The sequence below is a fragment of the Phaenicophaeus curvirostris genome, chromosome 3 (assembly GCF_032191515.1).
Source record: "Phaenicophaeus curvirostris isolate KB17595 chromosome 3, BPBGC_Pcur_1.0, whole genome shotgun sequence".
In the NCBI taxonomy this organism is placed as follows: Eukaryota; Metazoa; Chordata; class Aves; order Cuculiformes; family Cuculidae; genus Phaenicophaeus; species Phaenicophaeus curvirostris.
The window spans coordinates 86,524,504-86,538,424 of NC_091394.1; the positions used below are offsets into that span (position 1 = coordinate 86,524,504).

Genomic DNA, 13,921 nt, shown 5'->3' on the forward strand with positions numbered 1-13,921 from the left:
TGCCACGGGGACAACGTGACTCCAAAAGCTGCACCTGGAAAAAAAAAAACAAAAAAAAAACTAACCAAGCAGCCCTAAATGTGCACAATCAAGTGATGAGTGTTTGTATTTGTGATGCTTTTAGGCCAGCTCACAACCCTCCCTCCACATAATACTCAGGATGTTTGGGAAGGGGTATTTTTCTTTTAATAGGATGGCGTAGTCACAAAGCTTTAAGGAAATAAATGAGTGAATCGTCTATGATAATAGCAACATACTGTGAACGGGGCACAGTGACGAAGTTCAAGTCTATTTTTAAGCCTGCGTGACAGCATGTAGGTGCAGACAAGAGTCTGTAACCCTTTCTGCTGTTCTGAAGCTATGGACATGGCTGATGTCTCTATCCCAGTTCAACAAAAGAGTTGGTTTCGCTCCCTTACAAGTGCTATGGAAAGACAGAGAAGCCTCGAGCTGTTTTGAAGATTGTGCAACGATGCTTGGGAGCCTACCTGCTTTTGCTTGAGTGCTTTCCTCACTCACATTTCACAGAATGCGACAGGAAGGGAAATACAACCGAGTCCGACGGCCCTGGTGATTGGACTTGAACCCTTCGTATGCCCTGGGGGTGAGGTGGGTTCTCCTCAGATAAGCAATCTAATCAACTTTGCACTTGTGTCCCATCTGGAATCCGATTGTTGCCAAAGCTCACAACCACCCGAGAAGCAAGCTTCGGGGTTTTTTTTAAGGTAATTGTACCGACAGAATCAAGGAGTGTTAACTTGCCTGAGGTAATAATATCTCTTCATTTTTATTCATAGTTAATTCATTCAGCCGAGGCGATTTCATGCCAGAATGCAGTCTCTGAACAAGAAGGGCGATTGCGCTGCCTGTGCCGTCCATATGCATGGTGCCGGCTCGGCAGATCGACTGCTGCGACAAAGAACCATGAGCCACCCCAGACACACCGGCAAGATAAGGAAAAGGCTGGAGGAGATCAAGAACCAGTCCCTGAAGTTGACAAAAGCAGATTTCAGCCACAACGAAAGCATAAGGTTGGCCACTGATGCATTCCTGGACGGTGGGACAGAATCTTACCTTGAAACTTTGAGCAAAGAGGGTGAGGTGGATTTCCTCTCCTCTGTGGAAGCTCAGTACATCAAGGATAATGCCAGGGAGTCCTATTATGCGCAGGAGTCCCTGGCCACCGACGGGGCAGCTGCACCCAAGCAGAACGATGCTGGGTCACTCCCTTCAGGGACCTACTTCCCCACCATTTCTGACAGCAGCGAACCAGCTCTGCTGCACACATGGATTACAGCGGAGAAACCTTATTTAAAGGAAAAATCCACTGCCACTGTGTATTTCCAAACAGAGAAGAACAACAACATCAGAGACATCATACGCCGGTACATCAACAAGACCACTCAGGTACGGGGAGAGAATTTCTGTTCCCTCTGCACTCGGTTGTCTTCCCACTCTTAAAAAGATCAAGTAAATGTGGTGTTGGATCTGAGCCAGCCTTGTACACCACAGAGCAGCTTTGCTTTAGAAAGTGGCTGTAAAAAGCCAGTTGCTGAACACAGGCAGTGTTTATTTATTTGTTTTTTTTCTTGCACTCACACCAATGGTGACTTAAAAAAAAAAAAAATTCCTTCTTCTTTTAAACTCATATTATCCCAGCAGAGCAAATGTGCTGTAGAAAGGGCAGCTGGGCTTTGTCCCTTCTTGCACATCACCAGCAGGATGGTTTGCTCCATTCAGGCCATTACAGTGGTAATGAGAATTAAGTTAAAGTGAGCTCTGAGCCATTAGCAATTGTTTTAGGGGGTTTATGCGAGATGTGGGTGAAGAAGAGCCAGGAGATGTGCATGTATGTCTGGTGTGCCAGCAACTGCCCCAGAGGAAGTTAGTTATTCAGAAAAATGACCTTTCATCCCTAATACATTGTTGGTGTCATTAAAAATGCCCCATGGGCTCCCTATGGAGACACTGCAGTGCCTTGGCAGGTGGGAAAGATGCGGATGATGCCTGTGACAACAGAGAAGTGATGGGGGAGTCGCAGAGAGGTGCTAGTGCAAGCCAGGCTGCTCACACACTGGGAAACTAGCAGCTGAGCAGCTGGAGGGAGATAAAAACCTCCATCATGTGTGTTCTGGCAGATCTCCCCTTTTCCTGGGGAAAAAAATTGACACTTCAGGGCTATGTTTACCATCATCTAGTAGTTTTCCCCTTGTATAAACTTGAGATGCCACTAGCAGTTTCACAGGGGAATGGTTAGGAACAAAAACCCGGCTGTAATACCTGCTGTCTGGCACTGGCTGTAGAGCCTGCTGGAGCTACAGACTCACTTTATTACTCTCCTGCAAGGGCAGGTGCTGGGTCTGATAAAACTGAGTGTAGTGGCAGGAGAGAAAAATCCCTGCTGACAACTGCCCTGTCAAAGGCTACAAGCGCCCAGCACATCAGTGGAATTACAGATCAGTCATTTTAAGATGATGGCATCAGGAAGGTATAGAAACAGAAGAAATGTCTCTGGAATAATAAAATAATCATCAGGTAAAGTATGAACTAAGACCAATCTTCTGTCCCAAGAGGAGAAAACTTGTAGGGAGAAAAGTAGGAAATGTAATGTAAAACCATGGTTCAGGTGACCTTCTTAACCATCTGTTTTGCATTACAAGAGGTGCTGGACCAGCACCTACTCACAGTATAAATTTGGCAACTGCTTTTTGAGTACAATGTTTCAATTAATTAGTGTCTAATAAGAGTCTATCCTGGATAGCCTATTGTTTGATATATCCATTAATGACTCAAGCAACAGAATAAAGACTGTGTTTGTGGGTTACATCATACTGCAAAGCACTGGCGAGCAGTGCTATAATCTTAACACATTTGTGGAGTAGATGTGAATAATTAAATGAAATTCAAGCAACAGGAGTGAGAAGTGCTGCAAGTAGGAGAGGAGAGTCAGGTGCAGAAATACAAATTGGGAACAGCTGGTGAAAAAGCAGCACTCCAGAGAGTGATCTGGGGCTACGGTGAGGCTGGATGTGGTAAAGTGCCCTTTAAAAAGACAAGATGAGTTAACAGTAAGTGTAGACGTGGGATATTGGACATAATTATGCCACTTACCTAGCACTGGCAAGGCCCTTCCTGAAGCACTCTGCTTTAAGCAGCAGAAAGGAAGGTGTGGGATCCTCACTGCTCCGCAAATAATTTGGCTTGCCTGAACAGGATGCCAGCCAGGCAGGATGTGCTTGGTCTTGAAGGATCTCCTAGGGCGGGTGAAGGGAATAATCCTGCTGACAGGTGTGGACATAGGCTTTGGAGTAAGATTTGGTGCAAGTTGCAAGCAATTAGTACGACAGATCTGCAGAGGTGCTGTAAAGTTTGTTTTGATTGAAAATTATAACCTGTGAGTGCAATTATCAAGGGTTCCCTTCCTAGTCAATGGAGAAATAGGCACCTTCTGAAGATAAGTCAGGTATTAGCTGGACAGAATTGCCCTGGGGAGGTGACCCTTCCTATGGACAATAGCAGACGTAAATGAGGCCACACCCAACACAGAGCAAAGGTGCTAGAGCATGGAATTGGGTTTATATCACATTTACAGTTCCCTCACGGGCTGGAGGCTGTGCATTTAAGCAGCTGCCAGGGCTTTTATGCCCAGTCTTGAGATATTTACACACTGTCCTGCCAGTTCTGATTTGGGAAGCATGGATGCATGGATTAATTGAAATGGATAATTTATGAATCATTATTGAAAAAAAAGAAAATGGAGCTGTTCCTGTCTGTCCCTTCCAGCCACCATCAACAGAATATGGATTTAAAGCCAGGACTGTTGCAGGTATAAGTCATAACAGAGAAAACATCATCCAGTGATTCTTGCTAAACACATGTGCCTTACAAAAGCCAGTCAACCATCTGGCAAGGGATACAATCTCTTATTTTAGCTACATCCTTATTATTCTCTGCTTGGCACTTCAATATATTTCCTAGTGCTGAAATCTCACATACAAATTTGCGGGTCATCTTGTGTTTTATAATTGAAAGAGCTTAACTGAAGTGCATTTGTTGCATGTTGTATTTGATTTATATGAGCAATAAAACAATGAGGCAATGTGTCTCATCAATTTACTGATTCAGGCACCTAGGGAGAAAACCAGAAGAAATATCCACATGTATTTCTGGAGAATTGTGTTGGAATACTTTTAAAGCAAATAAAACACATTTAGTGGCCTCACTGACAACCTTAAGGTATGTAAATTGACTCTGCTAATGCCTTTACTTTTTTCCCCTAGGTGCTAGCTATCGTGATGGATGTATTCACAGACACTGAGATTCTTTGTGACATCCTGGAGGCAGCTAACAAGCGCATGGTGTTTGTCTACCTGTTGCTCGATCATGGGAACATAAATCTCTTCTCAGAGATGTGTGACAAGTTGCAAGTTGCAGAGGAGCTCTTCAAGGTACTGTGGTATTCTGAAGCTCTTAGGCTCAGATCTGTCTGCCTAAATTTAGGCACTCTGAGCTAGAAGCATGGTTACGCTACAGTCAGTCTACCTTCTAATTAAAAGAGAGCCAGAGTTTTCCAGGGGTAGTGTTGGCACATGTAATTCCCCTCTGAAGATGCCAACTTTTTTCCATACATGTTATAGTAAGTTAGGCATTTCAATTAGGTCCTTAGATGACCTTAATCTGGGCCCAGAAGTCTTAAAACAGAGCTTAAGCCACTGCTTCTGCTTGAAAACACCACAGCAGCTGCGGTCTGGCAGCCAGGAGTAGTGGGAGCTCAAAACTCTTTTGCACGGCAATACATTGGCTGCAGTAGGTGGTTTCTGATAAAACTTGTTGTCAAAGCTCTGTTTTAAAGATAATGCCTCAAATTTAGCTGGCTGTTAGCTTAGTCTGCCTTCATCTCTGCCAGAGGGAACTGACCTTAAAAATGACCTCCTAGGGACCTTTTCAGTTGTTGTTTGAGATGCTGTAGGGCACCTGTGGCATCGTTGTGGAGACAGCTGATACCACAGAGGCAACAGCCTTCTGCAATGGCAGCTGGAGGGCAGACAGGAGACCTGAGGGCATCTTATGTGCACCAGACACCTGTGTTTCAACAGCTAAATCTAATCCCGAAAGTATAAAGAAACTGAAATTAATAAAACATACTCGTAACAGTGGTTGCATATCTGTAAATCCAGCCTCTTTAGGAAGAACCATCCTGTGCTGCATATTGTAAGTATGCTGCTACAGGCTTCGACAACGTGAGCCTTGGTGCAACTCATTTACTAAGGTCTTGATTCTGTAAAGTGTATATACAGACAGCAGAGTCAGGTCTGGGTGCCTGGCCTGCCTTAAATGTGCTTGTCCAGGCACAAGGACATCACATGGACCAAACTGGCCTCCTTCTCCACTCACATGTGTACTTGCAGCTGACCCTGCAGGATGGCATTGACCTAGGCTGCACCAGAACAGCAGAGCATATGTCTTTGCAGACCCAGATGGACTGGGAGAGCAGAGGATGTCCCCAGCTGTTTTGTGCCATAGCCAATGGGAGCTTATAGCTTATAGCTATACCAAATTGTCACTGTGGAGGTAGCAGACTGCTCTCAGCTGTAAATACATCTGAGACCCATTCAGTAGGGGTAGCATCAGTTATTGTTACACAGCACAGTTCCATCTGCACGAATTCCCTTGCAGGATTGTATCCCCATTGAAACAAGTGACCCTATGGCTGGTGGGAGAGCTTGGCCAGGTTTCCTCTAGCCCCAGGCCTTCAAATATAACATTGGAGAGTCCACAAAGAAATCCTAACAGACATGGGGGAAGTGAAGAGCTAAAGACATGCAGGAAAAGGCCCCTTTCCTTCTGATTTTTTATCTAAAAGAAATTTAATTCACTATGTTCATTTTTTTTCCTTTACAGAATATTTCAGTCCGCAGTGTTACGGGAGAGGTTTACTGTGCCAAATCAGGCAGGAAATTTTCAGGACAAATACAAGAAAAATTTCTTATCTCTGACTGGAGATACGTGCTCTCTGGATCCTACAGGTGAGATAAGCCATTGCTGCTCATATCAAGGTGCTCTTCATACTACTTCACAAAAAATGCCATGGGATTTTTCACATGGGTGAGAAAATTTTTTGTTAAAAAAAACCTCATCTTTTCAAATATGTGACATTTTTCAATAATCCATTGAACGTGCTTTAAAGCTGATGTTAGTTCTTTGTGGAGTGTGATATTTAGTTTAAATGTTCAGAAAGTAACATAAACAACTTTGCCTGTGCAGCCCTGAAGAACTAGAAACATGCATAACTTAGTGTTGAGCTTTCCTCATTTTTTTGAGTCCTCAAATGCTCAGATCATGAGACATGATACATTTCCTTCTCCCTTGGGATCACTTAATGTAGCGTATGTCACTCAGCCTATATGAGGATTTGTTCTCCATGTGACAAGTTTGTGAGTAAAAGGAAAACAGAAACACCTCAGAGACTTACTGTTTTTCCCTGTGTTTCATTAACAGGCAGGCAGTATGTGTCCACACAACTGTTGTACCATCCCTTTTGTACTCCTTTTTATTTGTGATCTAAGTATGTATCTCTCTACCTCTGTGCTGCTGTAATTATTGCAGATAGAGGATGTAGCATCTCAACAACTGGGTGTTTAATTAAGATCCAAGGTGCTCCAGTCAGGGAATATCAGGAGACTCTGAGCTTGCATCAAATAAATAAAGATCCTAAGCCTCATGGCTACCTAGATAAGCTTCACAAATTGCCGAGTGTATCCAAGAAATCCAAATATAAAAAGAGAAGAGGTGATTATTTAATTAAAAAGATGAGATTGTTTTCCTTAATCCCAGTTTATGATTTAGAAGATTAAATGCCTCTAGTCTGATAAAGCTGTGCCACCAGGAAGATTACATAACTATAAGAACGAAGGTAAAGCTGAGCGCGTGGGGTTGGTGTAGGCTGCAGGAGCTCAGCTGTCCACAGAGGCAGGCATCCAGTTTTCATTCAGTTTCCAAATGAATCATCAGACAAAAAAGAATGAACTCTCAGAGTGTTTTTTTTTTATTGGCCACTCTGTGGTTTTCTTGTTCTTTCAGGTTTTTTAATCCCTCACCAAAGATGTTTGAAATGCAACAGCATGTTTATACAGACAGTAGAAGTGAAGGAAACGTGGGAGATGGGGAACAGAACAAGATCTATTCTCTTTAGCCAAGAAGCTTCCTTTTGTCTTCTCTTTTCAAACCTAAAGAAAAGGAATACTCTCAATGTCCTATACAGAGTCACTTCTGTCACTCTACTGCTGTTGCAATATCTTCTGACCTTGAGGGCCCTGGCAAACTACGTAAAACCCTATCAAGCAAGCAAGCAGAGAGGTTGGGGAGGAACAAACCTCTACACGATTTAACATCAGTGATCACGGCACCAGTCTGTGAATTCACATGGGTTATAGCTGGCTCTGAGTACCTGGTATTTCTGTAGGCTTGCTAGCTTTCACTTTATTAATCTGCAAGACCCCTATTATCTCTAAAACTTATCCATCAGCTTCTGCAGGTATAAACAGGAATGATATCGAGTAAAACAGACCCAAACTCTTCTCCAACACATTTGTTGGAAATCAGATTGGAATAGATCTTAAAACTAGTATAAAACATCTTAAAATTAATACAACAGCAAATTACACCTACGTGCTATGCTCTGCGTGACTTTGTAATAGCAGTGGGGGAACAGGCTGAGGAAATAAAACAGCACCTCAGGACATTCTACTCTAGAATGGACACTGGCTCACTGCTTTTAGCCAATGCATTTGGGGACAAAACGTTTTGCCTAATAGACAATGAAGAGAACTGAAGCTGGCAAGTAGTTAGAGGCAAAGGAAGCACCACTGAATCTGTGGCATCTCCTGCTCTGAAGTGATTTTTAAAACCACATTAAAAAGCCCTTGCGTAGGTCAGTGTGGATAAGCGTGGTCCTCCTACACAGAGCAGGCTAGAGCTGAGAAGCTTCTGAAGTCTGTCCCAGCCATGTGTCTGCACAAGTGCAGGCATGAGTGGTTTTAGTACAGCTTTTCTCTCAATTTTTGTTGCCAGCGTCTGTGGTGTGAGGCTCGGATGCAGTATTTAGTTGTGCTGTTTCCCTGTTACTCTACTCCATCCTGTAATAACTATGTTATTCCTTTTTATTTTAGGATTCATTTGAAGTTAGATAGATAGTGCATGAACTCAGTGCTCCTAAATAAGGCAAAATGAAAACAGCAGAAAGCACAGACCTTGATCCTCAGGGGCAGCTGAGTCCCTTCCTGGCTGCCACTCTGAGAGCCACTGGCCCCTTCAGAGCCAGAATCTAACATCTAACATGAAGAGCATTGGTTCAGTTGGGGCAGGTTTCTCATACAGAGGTTATTCCACTGGCAGGCAATGCTCACTCACAGCTTAATTCAAACCTGGGCTCATCTGAAAAACCCAGTCCTTCTGTTTTATATTAAACGTGTGTAATGCTGCATGTTACTGTAGTGTTATAACACAAGGGATGACAGCATCCCTGATGAACGGCAGCTGCAAGAGTGCAGAGGGTACACACGGAAAAAAACAAGTCCAGCGCAAATGAAGTTTGGACAGTAGAGGTGGAGTTTAATTCAGACAATCATAAATGAAAGGACCCGGGACAGGACATAGACTTTAGGAAAAAGACCTGGAAGGATAGCTGAAAAGTATCTATTAATGACTGAGCTGGTGACATAGCTTTGCCCCTAAGCTGCCTAGCAGTACTTCTTTGTGCTTTCTCGTCTTTCTGATATGCTTAACTCAAGGAGGCTTGGTAGAAAAATGATCCTTCTGGGAAAACAGTCAGGCTAACAGACTTCTCTGAACCTTTCACAAAAGAGTACTTAGAATTGTAAACTGTGGAGCAAAATAGGGCCTAAACCCCAAACAATTAACTTCCTTTTAGAATGAGGCTAATGAAAACCTGTTAAGTCTTTATGTCAAGTTCTGCTTTGTTTCTCAGTGAGGTGTACAGAATGTAAATTGCCGTAACTCACTACATGAAGTGCACAAACATTGGTGTAAAATCACGCAGCTCTCACTTTGCTACTGTACAGCTGACCCATTTTCCATCAATCTACGGAGTATCTTTGAGCCATTAGTTGGATACAATTTTCCTTGCTTACCAAGGTTTCAGATAGTATTGATTAATACGTCACAAATGTGTATCTGTCCATCAGGCACTCTGAGAAGTTACATATGGGAGTAAATAATCCAAATCGGGCCCAAAAGTTTTTTCCTTTGATTTTGGAGGGTTTAGAAAGCCATTTATAAGTGTAATTTATTTCTCCCTGAGTTTTCTTTTATAAACTAGTTCTGTCTCTAGCACAGAAAGAGACTGCCACTCCACGCCTCAGCCCTCTCATGAGTTTGTAACCATCAGAGTAGATATCCCACAATAATCGCATGTGTTTTCATATTTCTTCCTGGCTCGTTATCTCCTTAACAGCTAGATGAAGGATGTGCAAAGGCTTTTAGAGAATGCTTCTCTGTGAATAAAGGCAATGTTGAGCTAGCACAGGAGCTGTTACCCACATGGCAGGGAGGCTGCTATGCTGTTTACCTCAGCTCGCAAGGTTTTGTCAGTGCTTAGAATGATATAAACAAATTGGATGAGAAGTATCTGTATTCTAGTAACTTACCGTATATTTTCATGTCCAAACACAAAATGTAGAGTATACATTGCAGGGTTGTCCAGTGGCATCAAATCAGTTATTCCTTCACTCCTCCCCTTGCTCCTGAAGCAACAGTATAAAACCAAAGTAAGCCTCAAACCCAGCCCTCTTTAAGAATGTCCTGAACGGGCAGATGCAAATCATCTGCCTTTATTCACTTACCTTCAGCTCAGGCTGTCAGACCCACTGAGTTTCACACGGGTTTTGTCAAAACATGACAAGAACAAGATTTAAAGTGCACACACCTACAGCCAAATCCAGCCCTTAGCAGTCCTTGTGTAAATCCAGCGTAGCTAATAAAGTCACACAGGAATAACCAGTGCAGAATTTTGCCAATACAAAATAACCTCAGGTTCAAATCCAACACGGCTCCAAATCCTTAGTTGCACAGCTCGAGCCCCGGTCAGCTCAGGAAGTAATTACATTTCATGCTCTCAACTATGCTCATTTTATTATGCCACTGCTGCTCAGACCAGGCAGCCTGCACAAAACAATCAAGCTGGCTTGTGGTTTTCTAAAAGAGCACAAATTTATGTTTGCCAAGTGGCTTAGGGAAGCACATTAAAGAAAAATCATTTAAAAGCTATGGAGTATCTCAAGGTGTGGCTCCAGCCTACCAGAAGGAAAAGTAGTGTGGCATTTCTCCCTTACTTTATAGCAAAGTAGTGTTTTTGGTTTTGGAAAGGCTGTAGGAAATATTTATAATTTCATTTTCTCTGTAGGGAAGAAAATAAGCATTTGTCAGGTGTGCCAGTTTGTTCTGTGAGAGGAGGATGTGACAGGGAGGCTGGGGTTTTACATGTTTCTCTTGACCAATGCAGAAAAAGTATAGCAAAATGAAAACAAAGGATGGTTATTTTTCACTAGTCTTTCTAATGTCACTTTTAAGTGGGTGAGAGTTAACACCTGGCACAACATTCTTCAGGGATGGTACAATCTACGTGTGTGCAGACAAGACATGGTAAGACCTTACCTTTAGCATTTTGCACAGACAAGATGTACCCAAAAGAAGGATACATCCCTTCCATGGAACAGACCCTCAGCCCTTGGGCATCATATCTGACATTTAGTCTGACGAATGACCTGGATCACTACTCACTTTAGCAGGTTGTATAACTTTACAAGGTGTCTTGAAGGTTTTAGAGGCAGCTGCAATAACAAAGCTTGATCCAAGTCAAAGAGCACTGATGTGAACTGACCTGAAATTCAACTGTGACACCATCTTCATCCTATGTTTAAACAAGGAGCTTCAGCAATAAAACACATTTGCCTTTCACACCACCCCTGTAGGGTTATCTAGTTCCTAATTGCTGATGTTAACACTAACCCTTACCTTGTCTATCCTTCCAGCTTCACGTGGTTATGTGGACAGGTTCACCGCAACCTTCTCTCCAAGTTCACAGGTCAAGTTGTGGAGCTGTTTGATGAGGAGTTCCGACACCTTTACGCGCTGTCCAAGCCAGTGAGGGGACCGAAGTCTCCACCACGCACCATGCCCTTCCTGTTCAGCAAGAGCTGGGCCCCCCAGCGTAGCCTCCCCGACAGCAACGAGGAAAGCGCCAACACTCTTTCTGATCCCTTCAGCAGCCTCTCTGCTGGCAGCCCCCGTCAGACCAAGCAACCTCCAAGAACTCACATGTTCAGCAGTAACTTCACCCCCCCATCACCTCTCCATAGAGTTAATTCCTTCCACGGCTTTCTCTCATTCACACCCCCACCGCCACAGAAGGCCATCCAGCCTAACTACTTCCCACCGCATTACGTGGCTGATAACTCCGCAGCTCTGTATAACAACATGAACATTTACAGACCTGTAAGACTTAGACAAGAGGAACCAAACAGGACGGGGTTAAGCTCACCCTGGAGATGCCTCCACAAAGCTAACCTGTTTGCATAATAACCACCTTGTTTTGAATTGCAAGCAAATGTAGTGAGGACCTGTTTAGCAATGGCTGGTGTGCTGATGAATATAGAAATCCTGTATAATACAAAATGAGGATGATTTCAAGCCTCTTGTTTTGTTTTGCTGCTTACGGATGCTTCGTTTCCCTAATTAAAAAGCCAAGCCTGCTAAGATGTAAACCTTGGTTGCATCATGATCCCAGGAAGAACATGTCTAAATAGTGCTGCTCATAGTGCAGCATTGGTGCTGCCAATCCTTGGAAGCACGTTTGTGTGGCAGTGGATTTAGGTGGTTAACTGTTTTTCATACAGCCAGACACCCGAAAGTGAGTAAGTCAAGTCTATTACCACGCATTTTATGAGCTTGCAGGAGGAGACTAAAAGCTGCTATATATTATGCTGTCATTGCATCTTAATCTTGATTTAGGAGGACTCCTTTAGGGCTGACAGGGAAGCACAGTCTCCACCGTTGCGCTGTCTCGGAGCTCACGGCAAGGACATCTGTTCACCGGGTTTCTAGGAAGGTGCCCACTAACCACAACATGACCTAAGACTGATGATTCAGGTAATGGGGGATATCTTGCAGCCACCATATGCTCACTTCCAATTATTAGCAATATGGGTGAATTCCAGCACTTCCACTCCCACCGGCTCAGAGCAATTTTCCTCATTGCAGAGCAGCTGTGCAGATTCAGACTGGGAAATTAAGCTGAGTAAAGCAGCAAAGTCCCACTAGGAATACACCAGGACTGAGTTCCAGTTCATTTAATAGCATGTGGATCTCAGATATCTTCTCAGTGGTCACTTGATTGAACATTATATTAGAGATAATGATGCTTTATTTCAGAGTTCTTCAAGGTTTCTAACTTTTAAAGAGAAACTGTGTGTCTGTCGCATCCACTGAGTACAGAGGGAGTTAAGGAGGTGCAGCAGCTTGAACTAAAAGGAGAAAAACTTTCTGCCAAATAATCCATGAAAATGATGGAAGCTTCTGTAGTGACAGGCAAAAAAGGGTAAGAAAATTAATGAAACAAAGGACTTCCATCCAAGTCCCAAAGTTACTAGATGCCTAACATCTATTGGTTTCTCAGTAGATTATTTTTTTACACCTACTTGAGATCATCTTTCATCTGACTCCAACAGAAAACAGAAACCTAAACACATCCGGCCCATTTTGCCTGACTTCTGACTTGCTCAGAAAGGAATACAATTTAATTATTTAGGCTGTGGATGATGCAAATTGTGTGCAGCACTGAGATCTCAGGTGAGGAATGTTTCTTGAGAGTATACTGGTAAAGTTTACTGAACATTATGAAAGGAACAGGATGGGCATATCCTGCTCTGATTTCAGTGTGGACATTTTTAACCATGATAGCAAATTTTGGAGTCTAGAATAACAATAAACTACTGCACATAATTGTAAATTCTGTACATAGCAACATGTTTCAGATTCCTTGGGAAGAAGGGAAAGTTTATTTTCATTCCTATGACAATTCTACTGAATTATCTAAAAATGGAAACCAAACAAATAAAAGATGACTTTCCTTAAAATCCCTTTGAGAATCATTTTGTTTCTTCATATTCTCTTGACTTGTGCTCCTTACTCCCTTCTCTTCCAAGACCTAAATGACTTCCATACAGTCAGAGTCCAGGCTGTAGCAAAAGAAGCATGACAGGTCAAAGAAGGCAAGTCTGCCCGTCTACTCTGCTCTTACAAGACCCCACCTGGAGTACCGCATCCAGCTCTGACGCCACAGCATGAAAAGGCCCCTAGTTACCCTCTGGAGTGCCCCAGGACCATAGCTGGGCTCTGCAGGGGACCATGCAGGGCCCTAATTTCCCTCCACATCACCCTGGGAGCTCATCCAGCCTTCGCTGGGAACCTCATTCTAAAAAAAATCTAGAAGTCTGAAAAAAATCACTTTAAAGTACAAATTCCCACTCCAGGCCCACCCAAGCTCCTTCAATTTTGTTCATTGTTCTGATGTTCTTCTGTGATGTGGCTTTTGGGCATGTGAGCATCTAGATGAGGTACCTTTAGTGTGGTGTTTTCTACCCAGGCAGCGGTGTCTAGCCACAATGCAGGAGCCTAGATGGATTCACCCCTGTGCTGCCAATTGTTCTTCTTCCACTGCTGTGGGGCATTAGTCACCATCCAGGAGTCAGTACAGAGATCGAGTGCTGGTCACTTTTCTCATTCATCAGTCTCCAGGGCCAGTTGGAGGCTTCTGCTTCTGCAAGCAGACTTGACTCACCTTCTCTCTTGGTGGCTTCCAGGACTTGTCGTGCGGGACTCCACACGGCACCATTCCACTTCTGAT

General features: G+C 43.4%; 1 protein-coding gene across 1 annotated transcript; it reads left to right on the plus strand.

Annotated features, from left to right (window-relative positions):
- The first annotated feature begins 177 nt into the window (after positions 1-177).
- Positions 178-13,134, plus strand: FAM83A (family with sequence similarity 83 member A). Its single transcript, XM_069854599.1, has 5 exons — positions 178-609; positions 798-1,407; positions 4,281-4,448; positions 5,902-6,026; positions 11,049-13,134. The coding sequence occupies exons 2-5, from the start codon at positions 832-834 to the stop codon at positions 11,593-11,595; spliced, it is 1,416 nt and encodes a 471-aa protein (XP_069710700.1). The 5' UTR covers positions 178-609; positions 798-831; the 3' UTR covers positions 11,596-13,134.
- Positions 13,135-13,921: the final 787 nt, after the last annotated feature.